Below are 21,930 nucleotides of genomic sequence, written 5' to 3'. Positions count from 1 at the left end.
CAGCTGAAATGTACAATAAACCCCTCACAATACATGAATTGAACAGAGTTCTCTCTGCTGGTAAAAAAACGGCAACAGGTCTTGACCGTGTGCACTACACAATGCTGGCACACCTATCCCAAGCGTCGGTAGGGGCACTTCTTAAATTTTTCAATAATATATGGGAGTCTGGGGTAATGCCCACAGATTGGAAAAAAGCGGTAGTAGTACCTTTTCTAAAACCTGGTAAACCCGCTACATGCCCTAGCAGCTACAGACCCATTGCACTAACAAGTTGTCTAGCCAAATCTTATGAGAGCATTATAAACATAAGACTCACATTCATCCTAGAAACAAGAAACCTAATAGACAGAAACCAGTGCGGATACAAAAAGGGCTGTTCCACCACTGACCATCTCGTGCGACTAGAGCATGAAATACGTGACGCGTTTCTTCACAAGAAATACTGCCTCGCGGTTTTCTTTGATATTGAAAAGGCATATGATACCACATGGCGATACGGAATTTTGAGAGACCTGGCTGACATGGGAATTCGCGGAAGAATGCTGAATTGTCTATGCGATTTCATGTCAAACCGAACATTTCAAGTACGTCTCGGCACAATACTCTCGCGCACATTCACACAAGAAAATGGCGTTCCACAAGGTTGCATTCTGAGCACAACGCTCTTCATAGTCAAAATGAACTCTGTGAATAAGATCATCCCATCATCTGTTATGCACTCAATATATGTCGACGATTTGCAAATGGCTTGCCGCGCCTCAAGCCTACCCACCTGTGAACGACAACAAATAACGATAAATAATCTTACACAATGGGCTAACAAAAATGGTTTCCGGTTCTCAATACACAAAACTGTTACAGTTCTCTTTTCCCAGAAGCGAGGGTTACACTGTACTCCAGGTCTCACATTGCATGGTATAACGCTACCGGTCAAAGAACACCATAAATTTCTAGGCGTAACGTTTGACACTAAACTGAACTTCCTGGCCCACATTAACGCAACCAAAATTAAAGCAAATAAAGCACTAAATATCCTCAAGGTTTTATCACATAAGCACTGGGGATCTGACCGTACATGTCTGCTATGTATATACCGATCCCTTGTACGTAGCATCCTCGACTACGGTAGTGTAGTTTATGGTGCAGCTAGGCAGTCCTACATTAAGCGACTTGATCCAGTTCACAATCTTGGCCTACGACTGGCGAGCGGTGCCTACAGGACATCGCCTGTACAAAGTTTATACGTTGACGCTAATGAGCCTTCATTACAGCACCGCAGAGCACAACTTACACTTTGCTATGTACTAAGAATTCGGTCATCGCCACAACATCTATGCTACAACATCGTAACACAGTGCCAATCACGAATACACTACACAAATAAACCAAACATGATTCGGCCACTCATCTTAAGACACGAACAATACTGTCAGACTTATGATATCCCTCCTGAAGCCCTGCAGGTTGCCGAAAGGCCACCAAGATTGCCCCCATGGTGCAATTTTACACAGCTGTGTGACTGGACGTTAACACATATAAAGAAAAAAGACATTCCACAAGAGCACATAATACAAGAGTTCCGAGCTATCCAAGAAAAATATAAAAATTACACAGAATTTTACACTGACGGCTCTAAAACACAAGAATACGTAGGTGTCGGGATCGTAACAAAAAATTGGGAAAATAGCATTCGCATAAATAATTTTTCTTCAGTCTTTACCGCCGAAGTTTATGCGATTTTGATGGCAGTTAAGAAAATCACTTCCGACAAGCAGAAGAATGCTATTATTTATACCGACTCGTTAAGTGCCCTAAGAGCCCTTAACTTAAACTCCGCGTCTGAACCCCTGCTTGGTGATATCTTAAACATAGTGTTTAACAAGAAATACGAAGGAACCATACGATTCTGCTGGGTCCCAAGCCATGTTGGGATAGCAGGGAATGAAGCTGCAGATAGAAGCGCATCCATGGCAGCGCACAAGAGCATCACACACATAAGACTTCCATACAAAGACAGCATCAGAGTGGTTCGTAAGGCCCTAGCATCAAAATGGCAACAAGAATGGAACTCGTGCGTAAATAGCAAGTTACATATAACTAAACCCCTGCTTCACGAGTGGAAATCATGTACTCACCAAGAACGGTTCTATGAGGTAATGTTATGTCAACTTGGAATTGGACACACGCATCTAACACACAATTTTTTACTTCGAAACGAAAGTCCACCAACATGCGAGAAATGTCAGGAAACACTCACAGTAACCCACATCATTATATCATGCCCACACACTGAAACACAGAGACGGAAACATTTCAAAAATTTGTATCACTTACATATACCTCTGCACCCTGCCTTAATATTGGGCGATGACCCACTAGTGCCATTCACTAACCTGTTCCAGTTTTTAGGTGAAACCGATTATCTACATCGACTTTAAGGTAACACAGCTATAACTACCTTAACATTGGATCTTACCTTATACTGTCCTGTGACTGGCGCAGCATGGCCTTCGTCGCTTTTGCGCCATTAAACCCGAATTAACTAACTTGGGCGACCGCATGTCGGAGACGGGCGTCCCGCTGGCGGCCGTATCCGACCCTTACAGGCCCGGAGGCAAGCTGCCACGTATGCCGCCGGACTTCAACGTGTACGCCATCGACCGGGATCCGGCGGCAGTGGTGGTTACGCGAGGGCCGCCATACGACGTCTCCCCCTTGTTACTCTCTAAACTGGTGGTCGCCGTGTACTGTGAGACACGCGATTTTCAGTTTGTGTTCGTTTCTGCGTACGCGCCGCCCCATCGATCGATGGACGACACCTTTCGCGGCATTGAGGAGGCTATCGCGAAGGCCCGCACGCCTAACATCGTCGTCGCGGGTGATTTCAACGCGAAGCACCCGGCGTGGGGTCCCTGTGCGGGGGACGAACGCGGCGCCCGCCTTATAGAGTTTGCCGGGGCGAACCGCCTCGTTGTTCTTAACGATCCCCAGTCGCCACCAACGTACGAGACGCGCTACGCGGCCAGCTGGCTCGATGTCACACTGGCGGCGCCGGCCCTCGTCGCGGCTGGGTTCGATTGGACCGTTTGCGAGGACATCACGTTCTCCGAACATAAGAACGTTGCGGTTCGCATCGGCGCTGTTCGCGACGGTCGTTCTCGCCGTCTGACCCGCTATGCGCGGGAGGAATTGTTGACCGCCCTCGCAGGCGAGCCGTGGTTCGCGCGGGTTTCGGGGGCTACCCTACAATCACCGGGCGCTCTCGACGAGATACTTGCGGGGTTCCAACGGCTCTTTGACCGGTATTACCGGGCAAACCTCCGCCCTGTCAAGGGCCCGGGGAGGCCTTGGTGGACCCCGGCGCTGGCGCGGGAAAGACGCGCTGTGAACACGTTGCGGCGCAGATATCAGCGAATTCCGCGCGGAATACAGCAGGGCCCTCGCGGTCTTTCGCTGCCACGTTCGCGCGGCCAAGACCTCGCACCTCCGCGCGTGGTACACTAGTTGTACGCGGCGCTCCATCTTTTCCGCCGCGTTTCGGGAAGCATTCGGCAGGGCGCGCCCGCGACAGTGTTTGCCGCCGCTCGAGCTGCCCGACGGTGCCCGCACGACCACACACTTATGTTGAATTCCAATGGCGGAGTCGGAGCAGCCGACGCACTCCGCGAGCGAGCACTCGACTCTGGCGTAGAGCAACGCCTCCAAATCCGCGAGTGGAACACAACCTGCGCCGCCGGAGCAAGGCGGAAGCGGAACTTCTATTGCCGAGTTACCCAGGATGCCTTGCGTGTTGTCGTTTCCTTCCGCTGTTTGCTCCCAGCACCGCCACGCCAGTCACTTCTCTCTTCAGCGCCGTTCACCTGTTGTTTTTTGAAAAGTGCGAAATGGATATTTCGGCAAGCGTGCAGCGGCTTTTGCTTCCTCTGATGAGCACACAGGATGCGGACAAACATGGTAGGTGTCTTCGCAACTTTGAACACTGTGCTGTAAGTTCAATGCAACGCACGTGTTGCGTGGAGCAACTGTCTGTTGACGCTATATTTCAGTTGCGTAGTTGCTTTACTGCTGATGTGTTCGTTTCACTCAAACGCATCGCATCCGTCATTGTGTTGTGCATTTTCCTGTGGGTCCGTCGTGGTGCAGAAGTAGTTGTCTAGCTTTATATGTCGCGAAGAAGCAATGAAGCAGTGTCACGTGCCTGAGAATTTGTCTCCCGCGAAATTTTAGCGGAGGTATCAGTGCGAGTGCATTCTGCTGCCGAATGGAGTTGTGCTGTTATGTAGGTCAGGACGGTAAGTGCATCCAATTTTCGAATCAGTCTCAGTGCCACAGAAATCTACAAATTGCTTTTCATGAAGCGTCACTGCCGATTTCAGGCCAGAAGCACCGTACGGTAATTTTGATTAACAGCCACCTGATCAGGGACGTTGCATCATGCTAAGCGTGTGTAATGTAATCAAGAATGTGCACCATGTGTTGAGCAAATATTGAACTTGCGTGGTACCGTGCATGTTTATATTACGCTATTATTAGAAATTTCGTGTTGAGATGAGGTAGCGCAGCAAACAGCGAGTTATTTTGTTAAGCTGTGTTAGGAAGTGTGACATGGCTTAATTGCTTACGTAGTTGCATGAAATGCACGTGGTGGTTTAATGTACTGCAACATGTCACAGAGTACAACTTCGTAATGGTTATGTCGCTTCATATATGCCACCTTTATGAATCCAGGGCAATGAATAATGTTGCATTTGGTTTTTCCATCAACAGTGCCGGAACAGAGCAGAAAAAATGACCAACGCAGTGAGTTCATTCATAATGACATATGGTTTATTTATTGGTACTGTTAGCCCAAAGGCCGATACAGGATGGAGAAATCATAAAATGAGCTTCAAAAGATCGCTGCAAACACGAGCACTACACAAATCAAACCAGCAAATGCAATCGCTTAATGCAGATGTAACACCTCTACAACTACCTCATGCACTTTTTGTTTGCAGGTACAGGCTGTGAATGGACAGCCGGGGAAACCAAGTTGCTATTTGATTATTATGAGCAATACTTTGCCGAGATTGGGCCGTTGAAAAAATTCAAAAATAAAAAGCTAATGTTCAGTCGAATTGCAGCCAACATTACAGAGGCACTTGGAGTTCCAAAAACCGGTGAGCAGTGCTGCAGCCGCTACAAAACCGTTATGCGTAGAAAAAGAAGTGCTACAGCACACAACAACAAATCCGGCAATTCCCCGTGTGAAGTGCCCTTTGAGGATGAAGTAGCCAGAATACGCTGGCTAGACGACAGCCTCGAGCCCGAAGAGCTGAGGGACAGCTCTGGCGTTGTTGCTGTTAAGAGGCCAGCCAGCCAGGCGTCGGCCAGCCAGGCATCCGCCAGCCCAGCGTCGACCAGCCAAGCATCAGAAAGCCAGGAGTCTGAAAGCCTAGCGCTGACCCAAGCACTGACAAAGGAGCCTATGCCCAAAAGGCCTAAGCCCTCAGGTTCGAGAATGCTGGAGATGAAGGTATTCTTCGATGAAATGAGCAAAATTCAAGAAGAAAAAGAAAAAAGACGAGCTGCACGGGAACAAGAGAGAGAGAGGCGCCACAAAGAAAGGCAAGAATACAAGGAACGTATTCGTCAAGAAAAAGCAAAACAACATTCAGAAAAAATGAGGCTTTTAAGCCGTGCTCTTGGCCTTGAAGAATAAAAAAAATCCAGTGTCCGAGAATATCGGCTTGTTTAAATAAAAGTGTACAGTGCCAAACATGTGTTTTTGTATTTAATGAGGGCCGCACGTTAGTACACACACCGCAGCCCCCAACTACTGCATGGACTTTATTTCGATGCACATTGGAGCTAGTGGTTCTCATGTTTACATCCAGGTAGTTACAGACCAGGCAGGATTTCGTAAAGGCTATTCAACAATAGACCGTATTCACATTATCAGTCAGGTGATAGAGAAATGTGCGGAATATAACCAACCCTTATATGTAGCTTTCATTAATTACGAGAAAGCGTTTGATTCTGTCGAAACCTCGGCAGTCATGAAGGCATTATGGAATCTGTGTGTAAAAGTACTGAAAGATATCTATGGCAGCTCCACAGCCACTGTAGTCCTCCATAAAGAAAGCAACAAAATCCCAATAAAGGCAATACGATATCTCCAATGCTATTGACAGCGTGTTTACAGGAGGTATTCAGAGACCTGGATTGGGAAGAATTGGGGATAAGAGTTAATGGAGAATACCTTAACAACTTTCGATTCGCTGATGATGTTGCCTTGTTTAGTAACTCAGGGGACCAATTGTAATGCATGCTCACTGACTTGAAGGGGCAAAGCAGAAGAGTGGGTCTAAAGATTAATCTGCAGAAAACTAAAGTAATGTGTAACAGTCTCGGAAGAGAACAGCAATTTACAATAGGTAGCGAGGCACTGGAAGTGGTAAGGGAATACATCTTAGGGCAGGTAGTGACCGCAGATCCGGATCATGACACTGAAAGAATAAGAATGGCTGGGGTGCGTTTGGCAGGCATTCTCAGATCATGAACAGCAGGTTGCCATTATCCCCCATGTACGGGGCAGAAACCTGGAGGCTTACGAAAAGGGTTCTATTTAAATTGAGGACGACGCAACAAGCTATGGAAAGAAGAATGATGGGAATAACGTTAAGGGATAAGAAAAGAGCAGATTGGGTGAGGGAACAAATGCGAGTTAATAACATCTTAGTTGAAATCAAGAAAAAGAAATGGGCAGGACATGTAATGAGGAGGGAAGATAACTGATGGGCATTAAGGATTACGGGCTGGATTCCAAGGGAAACGTAGCAGGGGGCGGCAGAAAGTTAGGTGGGCGGATGAGATTAAGAAGTTTGCAGGTACATGGCCACAATTAGTACATGACCGGGGTAGTTGGAGAAGTATGGGAGAGGCCTTTGCCATGCAGTGGGCGTAACAAGGCTGATGATGATGATGAATTACAGGGCTACAAAGAATGTGATACCATCATTGCATGATTACGCATGAAGCCTAGTGCTGTCATTAAAGTGGCTTTTGGTGTTTTGGAGCTAAAGGAAAAGTACAGTTTGGAGCAGGATGGTTTAGTGACCAGTTTTTCTACAGGAGCTTTGCCAAGACTTTCGTGCGCTTAATTTCTCCAAGCCTGCGCAGTGCTCGCTCTTCACCAGATTTGTCAATATGATTATCACTGCAATTCTGCCACTGAACGTCATTGGGTGCTTGCTCATTATTATCATTATCATCTGGCTCTACATCACCATACTCAATGCACAAGTTGTGCAGAACGCAGCAGCTTATGATAAACTTATTGAGCCAGGGAATAGTGCGGAGCTCAAGGTACATCAGCTGTCTGAAGCGCTTTTTGAGAGTGCTAAATGCATTTTCAATTAGAACTCTTGTCGCTGAAAACTTATAATTAAAGTGCTTTTGCTGCTTTGTTAAAGCACCGTAATCCCTGTAGGGGGTCAACAGGTGTTCCCGCAGTGAATACGCTGCATCCCCTAAAAGATGGTAAGACCCCTGACATACTGCAGAGATTTTCTTTGAAAGTGGCGACAAGCTGAACACATGCGAATCATGCATTTTGCTTGAACTTCCAATGAATGCGTCCAGGAAGCGCCTTTTGTCATCGCAGACGGCCTGTAGTGTGAGTGAAAGGTAATGGTGCCTGTTGCAATATGTCGAAGCAACCTTCTTCTCCGGGCACTCTATCTTGATGTACGACCCATCGATGCAGCCAACAACATCAGGCATTCCAGACACCTGCAATCAAGTCATACACTTGTGTTGAGCGATATCATGCATGTCTGAACATAAAATGAGCATTTGCAAGGAGTTGTAAGAGAAAATACTGGTGCTCATACCCATTAACTCACGTTAACAGCATACCCTTCATGGCACAGCACCATTTATTTTAAGTTAAAGAAACAAAATACAAACCAAATGCAACTTTGAGAAGTACTGAGGGCAGCATACACTGCCGTGCACACAACATATTACATGTTTTTTTACTATCCACTTCTCTTATTACTATAGCAAAATGGGAGAGAGAATAAAACAAACCCCGTGTATCTTCCCTTCAACGATTTGAAGCACGTAATGAGAATTTGCTTGCCAAAGCAGACATGGTCTATATCGCATCGTACTCCCGGAAATCTGAACAGACATCTACTATTGTGGGTGATGACAAAGCATGCAGCATCATTCCTAAGCAAGGAATTGGCTGTGATCCCAAGAGATACTTTTAGGTTGAATGTTTCGACCACCACTGGTATAAATTCTGAGTGTTGTCATCACAAGCTACCACGTTTTCATGAAGGTCCTGCATTATAGAGCTTGAAATAGCAAACAAAACGTGCACAGTGATGTTGCAATATCAATAAAACTTGGCTGGCCGATATTCAGTGCTTCTTATAGGTAAAGAAAATCAAAACAAACCTTCTCAAAACTTCTAGTGAGGTTCTCCAGGTCAGCAGGAAATTTTATCAACGACTGTCCCAGGGTCAGGAGGAAGTCGGCCACTCTATGAAGGATTCGGTAAACAGAGCTTTCCGACAAGTCGAACCGGCTGGCCACGTTTCTCATGCAGGTTTTGTTGGCTGCGTACCTGCGCAGTGGGATTACACGCATCCGAAAAAGCAGCTTCAGACTACAGTGCACTGCAAGCAACGAGCTCGTAGTGAAATGCGTTTTTATGCAGGCATCTGACTCCTTCGCGTTTCATTAATCGTTGTTAATTTGGCAGGTGCATAGAAAAAACGGCGAGAACTAACCAGATAAAAGACAAGATATGCGTTTCAGCAGATTTCGCTGGAACCCCTCCGTGTGTGCCCGAAGGGCACATTGACGACGCGGCAAAGTCGGCGATCAACTTTTCCGCCACAGGTCGAGATAACCTGAAGTGCCTTCGGAACTGCACAAAAAAAAAAAAAAAACAGAAACGAAAGCACCACAACGTGTTAAACCTTGAGTATGCTGCTTTCCTTTTTCTTTCCTTACCTCATCGTCCGAGTACTGCCGCACGACGTCCTCGATGAAGCCGACTACTTTAGGCCTCTTTACGGGAATGCGGAACATCCTGTTGAATTCCCGCTCGTAAGCGGCAGTTTCACCGTCGCTGTCACTATCCGAGCAATCGCTCGTGTCGGAACTTGAGCTTTCCGACTCGGAGCTGTCGCTATCGAGTAGCAAAAGCAATGCCGCACGCTTTGCCGAACCAGCCGAGCCGTTCATGTCGTCCGCCATTACCAACACAACTCGCGAGTCGTGACCGGTGGCGCCTCCCAGCAGACAAACGTGGTAAAGGAAATACGTCATGCAGACTTCCGGTCCACTCCGCCGATTTTGGCGGAGCATCTTTTTCTGCTCCACGGAGTGACTCCCGCTCTGAATCCACTCCGACTCTCTCATTGGAACACCTTACTCCTGCTCTCACTCCGTCATTGGAACAAACTTGCTCCGAAACGAGCAGAAAAACTTGCTCCGACTCCGCCATTGGAATTCAACATTAGAGTCGGCGGCCCTCCTACTGAGGACGCACGTGGCGGTCGATGATCCCTCCTCCGACGGGCCCTGCCTCGCAGAGATCAGGGTGCTAGCGGCGTCGCCCTATTATACGCGTGTACGCGACGCGCCTTTTACGGCAGCCGAATTGCAGTGTGTCCTTCGGAAAACGATGGACGCATCTGCACCCGGGCCGGATAGGATCACGCCCTATATAATCAAGGGGCTCGCGCGGTCTCATGGCGCTTTTCTGCTCGGGCTCTTCAACGCGGCGCTCGCGCTGGGATACTTCCCCCGTTGCTGGCGTACGGGGCGAATCATCTTCATTCCGAAACCGCAGCGCGCGCCCGAATTACCCGCCTCGTACAGGTCCATCTGCGTCACGTCGGCACTGGGCAAGGTGCTTGAGCGCCTCTTGAACGTCCGGTTATATTATTTTTTGAAGAGCGGCGGACACCTGCACGAACAACAATACGGGTTTACCCACGGCAGGAGCGCTGTCATGGCCTTATATGCATTGAAGACCCGCCTGCTCGCACTCAAGGCGGCCAAGACACACCGGCCATCCTAATGTCGCTGGATTTTCGCGGCGCTTTTGACAGCGTGTGGCACCCCCTCGTCCTTAAATTCTTTAGGGACCGGGGGTTACCGAGCAACTTATACCACCTCCTTCGCTCTTTCCTTGAGGACCGCCGTGTGGAATTCACTTCCCACGCGGGCGCGGTCGAGGCCAGGCCGTCGCTGGGCAGCCCTCAGGGTTCACCACTGTCTCCACTTTTGTGGAATGTCATCGTGCATGGGCTTCTTGAGCTTCCCATGCCCGCCGGGGTGACCGCACAGGCGTACGCCGACGACACCATTCTCGTCATTTCGGCTAAGACGCGTGACGGGCTCGGCGCGGCGGGCTCGGAGGCTCTTCGGCGAGTGGTGGCATGGGCTGAGAGCGCCAAGGTCTCCCTAAACATGGACAAGTCTTACTGTGTCCTGTTTTCTCATGGGCATGGCGGTATGGAGCGCGTCCACCCTACCATCCGCCTGGGCACCTCGGGCAGGGGCCTGAAATTCGTGGAGGCCCTCAAGGTCTTAGGCGTGACTTTTGACAGGCGCCTCCACTTTTTTCAACACGCCGACAGCCTCAAGGAGAAGGCCGAACTTCTAGCCTGCCGGGCGCTGACGTTCGTGCAGATGCAGGGTCCCCTTCAGCCGGCGGCATTAACACACCTTTACCATCAGGTGATGCTGCCGGCCCTCAGGTACGCGTCGGCAGTGTGGTGGTCGGCCAAGCCTGACTGCAGACTCAGCGCCCGCGTCACAACCATGCAGCGCACGATCCTGCTGGCGTTGTCGGGCGCGTACCGGACGACGCGCACGGCCTCCCTTCAGGTTTTAATGAGGGTGCCGCCACTGTCGCTTGAGCTGGACAGGACCGCGGCGGAGTTTAAGCTCTTCGCCCTGCGCGAGGCGGTCGAGTTCGGGGACCTCGCGTTCTTCTCCCCGCGTGACGTCCTCTACCCCGCCGACCCTTGGGGAGTACACCCGGCAGCGATGCGCGCGTTTTCGTTTGCGCAACTGTCGGCGCCGGAGGCGCGCAGCAGGTCGCGTGCCGCGGGCCTTCATGTTTATACCGACGGCTCCTACACGCCGCACTCATCGGGTGCCGCCTTCGTCGTCCTCGGCCCGCGGGAACGGATCGGAGCGGTGGGCCGATTTCGTGTGTGCGCCGCCACGAGTGCCTATTGCGCCGAGGTCATCGCCTTTGCAGAGACCTTGACTTACTTGTGCGGCCACCGGCAGACGGGCGCGGTATCTCTACATACCGACTGCCTTTCTCTGCTGCAAGCGCTCGCGACGCCTGGATCGGCCGACCCCCGCATTGTTCGTATTCAGACCGCGCTCGGGGAGGTTGCCTGCTTGTCCGAGGTGCGTCTATATCACGTGCCCGGGCATTGCGGTGTTTTTGGAAACGAACTCGCCGACTTCCTGGCGTCGCGGGCCGCTAGGTACGGGCTGGATCGCAGAGCGCCCCTACCTTTTAGGTCGGTCCGAAATGCGTTCAAGGCGGTCCAACGAGAGCGGTGGGCACGGTTATGGCGCGAGAACCACGCGGACACGGCGCTATTTCGCCTACTTCCCCCAGTAAACTTTCGCCCCAGTAAACTTTATTTCTGTTGGCCTCTCGTGAGCCATCTACGCTGAACGGGACGCTGCAGCGCTCTTCACACCTTCGTCCGCCCACACACTCTAATAAAACGCCATACAAAAATCCTTTTTGGAACCCGTCCTCGCGTTTATTTGTGCCCCTTCAATACAAGAAAAATATCCAGGACTGAAGTTTCCGCCTTGTTTGTTGGGCTGAGCTTGCCCTGGCGCTATCGAATTATCATGTGGCGGGTGTACCGCCCCGGATTTCGTCTTTTCCCCGAAGGGAAAAACAAATTAAAGAAAAGTGGGGAGACCCGTACCTACTGAAAGCAATAACGGGTTTAAAGCCAATTAAATATAAGAAATTGAGGGGTGGGTAACCCAACGGACGAATTGAAGGTAAAAGCCAATTGGAAAAAGAAATGGTGGGCGCGGTAACTGCTGGTGTCCCAATGCTCCTTCGGCTAGGACAGAAAACCCCGCATAAAGCGTTTATTCAGGTAATGTGTAGAAGGTGACTCGATGACAAGAGGACAGAGACCAGGTGCCCGATGTGTGTAAGGCCTGGGTCGGCCTGGGACTTCCGAAAGCAGGAAAGACTGGATGCCTGTGCTGAAGAACACTGTAAAACTTGAAAAATTGAATCAGTGGTAACTCTAGTGGTCCAATATGGATGGACCAGTAGAATGTGCGTTGGCGATCAAAGGATTATTAATGAGACAACTCATAGTAGTGAAATTTAAATTAGATATAAATGGTTGTTCCCAATAGGAGAATAACAAGGATGCGTGCTGAATGGGCCACTGAGTTATGACTGTTCTTTTATTTTGGATAACTGCCCCTCCCATCCACGCACGTACCAGCTGGGAAGCAGGATGCAAGTGAATGTACAAATTGGTTGCCGTTGATGTTTTTTTTTTTTTTTTGATGGAGAGAATGGTAAGTGCTGATTAGCCTAGTCATGGTAGACGTCGAACTAGCCCCTGCGGTAAACTGCACCTATGGTGTCTGTCTTGGAACAGCAGCTGCCCCTCCCATCCACATCTTGATAAGCGGGAAGGCATGACTCCGTGGCGTCTGACAGTTGTGTTACGATAGAATGAAGAAAGAAAGAACTAAAGAGTAATGGAAAGAGGTAAGGTAATGTCTAGGTGACACACCTATAAGTGATCCGAAGCATTTCCTGAGCCTTGTGCTAACTGTGGGCCGATTAATGGTCTAATACGGATCAGACCTTATGCAATACATTTGAACAGGTACCCGACTGACACAGCACCGCGAAGCCACTGCAGAGCCCCGCAGCACCGCGACACTTCCGAAGCCCCGGCCCCCTGGATGCGCATAGATTAGTCAGGCTGGCAACTGCCGGCTGTTGAAGGTAATGACTGAAGCCAGCCTACGCAAGGTTAATAATGTGCTCGTTATGTATTCATTCGTTCGCCTGTTTGCTCTTTTCACCGGTTTCCTTCAAATGCCCGTCGGGTAAGCGCGCAACACGGACGTGACGGCAGGCGCGCTGCCCGCCCACACGAATGAATGGTGCTCGACACCCGGTCGAGATGATAGCAGCAAAGGCCAGCAGGGTTCGACAAAGCAATTGTAAGATGCCTGTTCCTACGCAGTCTGGATGGGCATTGCCGAAATACTTGTACGATGGAGATCAGGCAGGAGCTGAAGCACTGTCCGCTGACTTGCGACATAGCCAGCATTAAGGTAGGGAAGTGCATTCGGGTCGTCATCTGTCACATGTGTGTGAACCTGGATGAGACTACTGATGCCGAGTGCAAGACGAGTAGGGCGTACGCGTAAATGGCCTTTGACGTCGGAGCCGATTATAGGCGCCCGCGTGCCCCTCCAAGGCGCTGGAGTAAGGGTCCGCCACGACCCCCAGCCGTCCGGGTACGTGCATCAATGACTGGAAGAGGTTGGCAGCAGTATGAGCTGACCCATCCCTTTTGCTGGAGCAAAGTTGACGACCGTCCCAGTCGCTGGATTTAGTGTCTGCCACGACACCGGGCATGCACGTCTGGCCGTGCGTTGTCACCCGAGGTGTTGATCGGCATACCCACACGAAATGCAAAGTTGGGCATCCAAAACAGGAGCCTACTGCCTGTAGAACAAAGCGCTCCAACCCAGCTGCACTTGGAACTGAGACGCATTCGATGGTATTTGTGAGGAAAATTAAATTGGTATTTGAAACATTCATAGGAACGTGGGGCAGACAGGGCGACCTACGATGCATCCACCCGCGGGCCGCCCCGCGGGTAATCCGGCAACGAATCGCCAATAAGGTGGGCCATTCGGATAAGAATTGCCCGGTTTCGCTTAGACCCCAAAATATGCTGGTATGAGGTCGCGTCAAGACGGCCCCCCGGCGCGCCCGCAAGCTGCCTCGCGAGTGCCGCCGTAATGTGGCATTCAGTCAGGTAATGTTCAAAAGATTGGCAGACCAGCCCACAGACGCACAGGTTATGGGGAGCGAGATTGAAACGTTTGAGGTAATATGGGAAGCGGCCGTGTCCAGTAATAATCTGAACTAAGGATTTGTGAGGAGGAAAAAAGGCAGGGATAGATTTGATTGCAGGTGTCCACAAGTAAGTTGCCGTACTGGCATTCTCCGTGGCCCATTCGCTTTGCCATTCTCGTTCCATCTGTTTATAAAATTTGGTCCTAATAGAACGGATAGATAAAGGAGCACTGCGCGATACGCGGTATCGCGCAGCACTCGCTGCCGCCTCATCCGCCAATTCATTGCCTAGGACGCCTGAGTGACCCCGTACGTAGTATAATTTGATCTCTGTATATGTTGACAAATTGCTGAGCACTTTCTTAATGTTTACTACACGTGAATCAACCGACCGCAGTGCCGCGATCGCTGACAATAGAGAGAGGCAATCAGAATAGATCTTAACAGGCCTGTGAGGTCGTGACACGGTCACATAATTGAGGGCCTCGAGAAACGCTATGGCCTCCGCACAGTACGCACCGCCAGCTTGTTCCACTTTAAATTGACCGATTTTCAAGATTCTGTCTCGATAGTCCAGTGCCACGTACGCCGCCTCTGCAGAAGTTTCAGAATACGAGCCGTCTGTGAATATATGTAAAGCCTGTTCGGTTGAATGCCTGGCCACCTCCGCATTGCTGAGTCGTTCAAAGGAACAGAGGTCTGTCTGCTGGGTGATCGAGCTAAGGATCGTACACTTTAAGCCGAAAACGGGGAAAAGGGGACTAACGGCAGCCGTTGGACCTTTGGATCAACGGTGAATCCACCGTGCGTGCCGTGTGAAGAGGCGAAGTGTCGTGCGCAAATTTGTGGGACTAAATGTTCGTCCTTGCAAGGTAACGGTCGACGGTGGGGATCAACGGCACAATTTAGTCCTCCGACTTTAGTCCCTTATTTTCTCTATATCACTCAGGGCTGAACCCCCGTATACAGCAGGGTGTCCCATGTAACTTAGCCAAACCTTAAAAATATGCAAACGCCACGTTGCTGGACCGAACCAGTTAATGTTCTTTGCAGTCGCTTGGAGATACTCTGATTATTTTTGCACTCCGTGTAATTGTATAATCCGTCTTAATTAATTAATCAGCTGCTTAATTATTGTAATTAAGTAAAAGTGTCAATGAGAACATGGTAGAGCAACACGGATACTCCCGATACAGCTTTGTGTTGCTCAATACGGGCTACATAAAAGTGTTTTTGCGAGCGTCAAATTAAAATAGTATGCGAATACACGCAAAGCGCCTCGAGCGGCCAGTCGCGCGGCAATTTTTTGTGTATTCGCGGGCTTCTTTCACGCTCGGAAAAGCACTCTTATGTCGCACGTATTGAGCAACAGAGAGCTGTATCGGGAGTTTTCATGTTGCTGTACAATTTTCTCGTTGACGCTTTCATATCTAATTATATTATTTGAAAAGTTGATTAATTATGACTAATTATGTAATTAGGCAGAATGAAAAAAATAATCGAGCATCAAACATCACCACCTCGGTTCTGTCCAGCAACGTGGCATTTGCATATTTTTTAAAATTTGGCTCCAGTTACGTGGGACACCCTGTATATATGCCTGTGAAACACCACCAAGCGTCATCTGCGCAAGCCGTTTCGTACTCTGCATTGCTCAGTTTTTACCGCACTGCGACGATCACGACGATAATAACGATAGCGATTTGGTCACATTGGTCGTAATCCACGGTGTGAATGCAGTCGGTACTCGGCGGCGAGTTCCCGATTTGGTAATCGCAAGCGCATTCTTCGCAGGCGCACATGACGCCGTTGGTTAACATGTCTCTCATCTTCGGCTGGCTGTTTTGGTGCGCTTTTCTTCTTTGGCTGGCATCGGAGCTACCAGCCTTGCATTGGTAGGGAGCATTTAAGGAGGGAGGGATGTGGGGTTTCTGGCTCTCTCGGCGTTTTTCAGGCTCTGGCGATGGCTGTGTAGAGGCCATTGCGTTGTATTGCCGGGGGGGCTCCGTGTCCCTCTCCTCCCTGCCTGGACGGGGTGGCAGCGGGTCATAAAACACTGTCGCTCTGCTGTCATCCCGCCCACGCCAACGTCAACAGGCTTTCGCCATTGGCTAACATTTTGGCGGGATTCGGGCCCTGCTTGCGTGCACTCCGGGTAAGCGCTGTAAGATTCGTCGGACGGTCCTACCGCTGTCGACCAGACGTAGGAGTCGTCGGACTACCTCGCCGCTGCCACCATTTGAAGGAGATGAAGTTCGTAGACAGGAACTCGGTGAACAGGATTTATTTACATATGAACAGTTTAAGCAAGATACATTGGCAGACTAGCGCGACTCCCATATGGAGCCCGCAAAACTAACACAGCAAACAGTTTACGAGCACACAGCTCACTAGTACATTTCTAGTATGACAGAGCACTCAGCTCCCTACAACGAGCACGACTCGACCACTCCTAGCAGCCGGCAAACGCTGCTTATAAGCCCTTGCTCGACGTCATAGTTCGACGTCATTCAAGATGACCCGCCTTTTTGGAGCATGGGGTGTGCCGACTTGGAGGGTGAGGTGTGCCGGCCTGGAGGATGAGGTGTGCCGACTTGGAGGATGGGGTGTGCCGGAGCAGGAATGGTCGGGAAGGTTCGTCCAAGCATTGTAAACTCGCCGCCGCCCCGCACTATGGCTCACACACACAAAGGCACACACATTCGAGCCCATACACACAAAGGCTCCGGAGTCGACGACCGAGGGCTTCGTAGAACTGTACTCCGTCTCGGGTGGCGCGGCCAAGTACCAATTTCCTGAGTTGATCGCGCGCCACGTGGCCGCCGGTCATCCGCAGTTCTCGGTACCGCCCAGCTTTCAGTGCCGACGTCAGAGGGCTTCGTAGAACTGCTTTGTCCCGGGTGGCTCGGCCAAGTACCAATTTCCGGAGTTGATCGCGCGCCACGTGGCTGCCGGCCGTCCGCAGTTCTCGGAAGGGCGCCCCGACTGGTGGGCTTGGAACACGTGCAGCGGGCTGAAAGCTGGCACGTTGCCACCCCGTACGGCCATTCTTAACAGCGCGCGCAAGTCGGGTCCCGGGGAGACCACATCGGGGCGTCTGAAGGTGCGTACGTGTTCCTCTCTGCCGGCGGCGGCCCCCTTTGTCCGCCGCCGGCCGATGGTTACTTCGGCTTGTCGGGGTCCCGGCCTCGGCGGGCGCGCGCGCACTCTTCCGTCGTCTCGATGTCCTGAGGCAGCGTCTGCCGATCGTGCCCCCGTCTGTTCGTCTGTCGTTTCTTTCTATTTCCCTTTTCTCTGCTGTGGGGCGCGCGATGGCAGGCGCTGACCGAAGGGTAGGAAACTTCTTACTGCTGGGGTTCTTTGTTGTTTGTTCCTCGTTTCTTTGTTCTCTCTCTGTCGCGGTGCGCCGTTAGTGGCCACCGGCGACCATTCGGCCATGTTTTGTGTAACTAGCTTCAGATTCGGACGGGACGTTAAAATTGATGCTTGTATTGACTCCCAGTTTAATAAATGTACTTTTTGGCTTCTCGAGAGCTTTGCCTAGGGTCTCCTTTGCTGCGCGCGCGGTCTCGCCTTCCCCCTAAGCTGGGGCCGGCGGGGCGCGTACGCGCGCAGCTGCGCGTCGGCACACGGAGCGGGCCGGAGCAGGCGCGGACGCGGTGCCCTGCACGCATGGCGCCTCGGAGTGCTCGAACCCGCGGTGGTCGTCCGGCGCGCGCGGAATCGGAGCGTGCGCGCCGTGAGCGTAGCGAGGAGACCACAAATTTTTCTTTTGTTCTTGCTGGAGGTGACGACGTAATAGGTTTTGTGACCGCATGCGGCAATGAAAGTGACAAAAATGAAAAGAAGAAGAAAAAAGAACATTGTGCTTTGGAGGCGACTGGGAGCTTGTCTGTGGTTTTGTCGACAGCGTCTCTTTCATGTGCGCCGCGGTGCTTTGGTGGTACATGGTGGCCGAATCAATGGAAAATAGCAACAGAATAGGCAGAGGGCCAACTCTAAAGTTCTTGTGGATGGCCCACACAGTCAATACTTACACACTTATGGCTTGATGCACGGAATTGTTAATTCTGGGGCTTTTGCTATGATGACCTTTCATATTAACGAACAATTTGTTGTAGTCCCCTGAAGTTTATTATATTAAGATTTCACTGTAACATTGTTTCGGATTGAATGTTAATCATTCCTGTTTGAACCGTTAGCCTCTAGAAGAACATTAGGGTGGTATAACCATTACCTTTATGGTGGGCAACATTTAATCTTGGGGGAACAACTGTTGGTTTAGTGGAAAAACTTGAAAGGAAGAACATTTCTCCAGAGAAGGGCGAACATATAGTCTCTGGGCTAACTTAACCAGCCCAACCATTGGTCCTCCCTGGCTTAAAAGTTGCTCGTAAAGTTAGTCCCTGTGGACTAACCTAAACAGACTAATGGTTGAACCTCTAGGGACTAACTGGGAGGGACTAAAAGTTGCTCCTGCAGTTACTCCTGTAGACTAACTTTAACAGACTAACCGTTGATCCTCTAGGGACTAACTGGGAGGGACTAAAAGTTGCCCTCACTTTTAGTCTGCAGTAGTTGCTCCCCCAGTTAGGCCGCCGCATTTGCTCCCGCAGTTAGTCCAAAATTGGTTCAAAATCTGTGGCAGGTCATTTAGTCCCCCGAGAGACTAACAGCCATACCCGTTTTAGTCCTTTTTGGCTTAGAGTGTAAGGAAAGTCAACGGTTTGGGAAATGTCATATTCAGGACCATAGCAGGTGGGCCGTCGAAGCAGGAATAAGTGGAACTCGGCACGAAGCCGCTCCAGCTCTAGAGGAAGAGGTGCTGCTCGCAATAAGATTTGTAAAGCCGACGTACGCGTCGTACGGTATGCCCCTGTGAGACTAATTAGGGGAACGCGGTGTAACGATATTATTTTGGCCTTTAATAGGCTATCAGGGAATTCCGGCCACCAGACCGGGGCCGCGTAGTTGATGACCGGGAGCACAACTTGTTTATATAGGGCTCGAATCGCCAGGGGAGTTATGGAATGATGCATGTTTATGTATGTGGTAATTTTGGGAGCCATTAGTTCCAATTTCTCACGAATATAATCGGCATGTTCTTTGAAGCGTAGTCGTGAGTCGAATACGACGCCAAGAATTTTGAGATTTTCTTTCCGTTGTAGCCGGTCATCACCCACAGCCACGCGGAGAGCAGTAGTCTTCATAGAGTTGCATCCGTGTGGAAACGCTATGAAGAACGATTTTGCCGTGTTAATGTGAACGCGGGTCTCCCTCGCTCAACCACTTACAGAAGTCGAAGTCAAAACCACCTCAACCAATCTCTCGATGGCCGCCCGGTTCTTCCCCGGAATAGTAATTACAATGTCATCCGCATATGCCTGTATTACAACTCCCTGTGGAACTGGAAGTTCCAACAGGCCACGCACCACGATGTTCCATAAAAGGGGGCTCAACGGGGAACCCTGAGGGCTCCCGAGCGTTTGCGACGCAGACACCTGGCCGGAACGTGATTGATATATTAATAATCTGTCACGGAGAAAACTCCTTAACAGATTATACAGATTACGAGGGCAACCATGTTTTTGTAGAAAATATAACACCAGCGGGTGCCAGACGGAGTCAATAATAGCCCAGCGGTGTGCCACACGGAGGACGGGGCCTTTACTCTCACGGAAATAGAACACGCGATCGCGCAGGGCAGGGACGGTTCCGCACCTGGTCTCGATGGCATCACTCTTCCCATGATCAAAAATATTTTTCAATTTCATCCAACTTTCTTTCAGTTTATTTTTAATTCGGCTTTGAAATTGGGTCAATTTCCCTTACACTTGGAAAAGGGGCCGCATTATATTTCTTCCTAAACCCGGTCGGCCCCCCGACTTGACCTCATCTTACAGCCCTATTGTCATGAACTCTCTCTTTGGCAAAATTCTAGAACGGCTCCTTAATTCTCGCATTTATTTTTTCCTATATTCCCGTAATCTTATCCATCCTAACCAATTCGGCTTTACACATGGGAGGAGTGCCGTCATGGCTTTATATGCTCTGCGAGAGCGGCTCCTGCAATTTAAACAGAACAATATACCGGCATTGCTTGTGGCACTTGATTTCAGGTGCGCCTCGGAGCCTTTCAGGAGCCGCTATCGCAGAGCATATAAAGCCATGACGGCACTCCTCCCATGTGTAAAGCCGAATTGGTTAGGATGGATAAGATTACGGGAATATAGGAAAAAATAAATGCGAGAATTAAGGAGCCGTTCTAGAATTTTGCCAAAGAGAGAGTTCATGACAATAGGTCTGTAAGATGAGGTCAAGTCGGGGGGCCGACCGGGTTTAGGAAGAAATATAATGCGGCCCCTTTTCCAAGTGTAAGGGAAACGACCCAATTTCAAAGCCGAATTAAAAATAAACTGAAAGAAAGTTGGATGAAATTGAAAAATATTTTTGATCATGGGAAGAGTGACGCCATCGAGACCAGGTGCGGAACCGTCCCTGCCCTGCGCGATCGCGTGTTCTATTTCCGTGAGAGTAAAGGCCCTGTCCTCCGTGCGGCACACCGCTGGGCTATTAGCGACCAGTCGGATAGCCGCATGGAAAGCATTATCTTGTATCGTGTCGTCCGCTGGGAACTGAGCTTGGAGGAGCAGAGCTGCTGACTGTAGGGTGTCCATGGTTTTGTCGCCACTCGGTAGGGTAAGCGCCGGCAGATGGATTGGCGGCCGAATTTTATTAAAAGCTTTCTGGAAAGGTATGCCGAAGATATTCTTTTTCGAGCACTCTTGACAATATCGCTTAACTGCGTTCTCCTGTGCCAGGGCGATATGTTGCCGGTACGTGCCCCGCGCCCGAGTAAACAGGGCCCGCAAATGTGCCCGTATGGCCGGGTCACGTGCCAGCTGATAACGACGTCGCATGGCACGTACCTTGCTTCGTTCCACTCCCAGTTCCGGGGTCCACCAGGAGTTCGGGGTACGTGGGCCGTGTTTGGTAAAGCGAGAGTTACGGCGGATCAGATGGTTATAAATGGTGTAGAATTTTTTTAGAATGAGCTCAAGGGCGTCACCGGAGCGGATGTCAGCGCCCTGAACCTGTGAGAACCAAGGCATTTCCCGAAGGGCTTGGAGGACACGGGAGCGGCCCGCAAGTGTCAAACGCCTCGACGGAGGTGGCTGTTGCAAACTAAATCCGAATTCTATATGTTTGTGTTCTGCGAGGCTTTCTTCATTACTAACATGCCATTGATATTCTAAAGGTGCCATCGAGGATGCCAGGTAAAGGTGCCATCGAGGATGTCAATCCAACTGGCATTATAGTGATTTTCAAATGTAGCTGCGGATTCAGGGTTGTTTAATAGCTGTAACCCATGTTGACATATCAACTGCACCACTGCTGTGCCCCGACTGTCGCACCCTTCGCGGCCCCAAAGAGTATGTTTGGCGTTAAAATCACCAGCTATAATTGCCATGCCCGGCCCTATCCGGACAAGGCATTCAGTGATTTTATCTAAGTAGGTATCGATGTCGGTGTGCGGTGGTGCGTAGACCCCGATTACGGTAAACGCGACGGAATTAGATGAAAAAGTTACCGCTACTACATGCGTGAAAATTGTTACTGGAAGGCAATCATAACCATTTGCTGCACATAATATAGTCACCTTAGGATTATGTATTGCGTTAAATTGAAGAATACTAGGAGGGATACCAATGATTTCATGGGCTCGGACATATGGGTCACTGATTATTGCAAATGAAATGTCCTTGGTTTCCATTGTCCTAATTAGAACCGCCATGGCGTGTTTT

General features: G+C 50.1%; 2 protein-coding genes and 1 long non-coding RNA gene across 3 annotated transcripts; 2 read left to right on the top strand and 1 right to left on the bottom strand.

Moving 5' to 3' along the window:
* Window positions 1–2,562: 2,562 nt before the first annotated feature.
* On the top strand, window positions 2,563–3,507 carry LOC126519188 (uncharacterized). Its single transcript, XM_050168806.1, has one exon. The coding sequence runs from the start codon at window positions 2,563–2,565 to the stop codon at window positions 3,505–3,507; it is 945 nt and encodes a 314-aa protein (XP_050024763.1).
* A 144-nt stretch (window positions 3,508–3,651) lies between these two features.
* Window positions 3,652–5,892, top strand: LOC126519007 (uncharacterized). The gene is made up of 3 exons (XR_011890615.1): window positions 3,652–3,957; window positions 4,771–4,803; window positions 5,001–5,892. It is a non-coding gene; the product is annotated as an uncharacterized lncRNA (long non-coding RNA).
* A 1,218-nt stretch (window positions 5,893–7,110) lies between these two features.
* LOC140213431 (putative nuclease HARBI1) lies at window positions 7,111–9,501 on the bottom strand. The gene is made up of 4 exons (XM_072284655.1): window positions 9,013–9,501; window positions 8,787–8,926; window positions 8,452–8,620; window positions 7,111–7,776 (listed from the first exon to the last, which is right to left on the bottom strand). The coding sequence occupies exons 1-4, from the start codon at window positions 9,421–9,423 to the stop codon at window positions 7,111–7,113; spliced, it is 1,386 nt and encodes a 461-aa protein (XP_072140756.1). The 5' UTR covers window positions 9,424–9,501.
* Between the last annotated feature and the right edge of the window lie 12,429 nt (window positions 9,502–21,930).

The sequence above is a fragment of the Dermacentor andersoni genome, chromosome 10, assembly GCF_023375885.2.
Source record: "Dermacentor andersoni chromosome 10, qqDerAnde1_hic_scaffold, whole genome shotgun sequence".
Taxonomy (NCBI): domain Eukaryota; kingdom Metazoa; phylum Arthropoda; class Arachnida; order Ixodida; family Ixodidae; genus Dermacentor; species Dermacentor andersoni.
The sequence above is the reverse complement of the archived record's forward strand: the minus strand, read 5'-3'. Positions and strand labels throughout refer to the sequence as shown.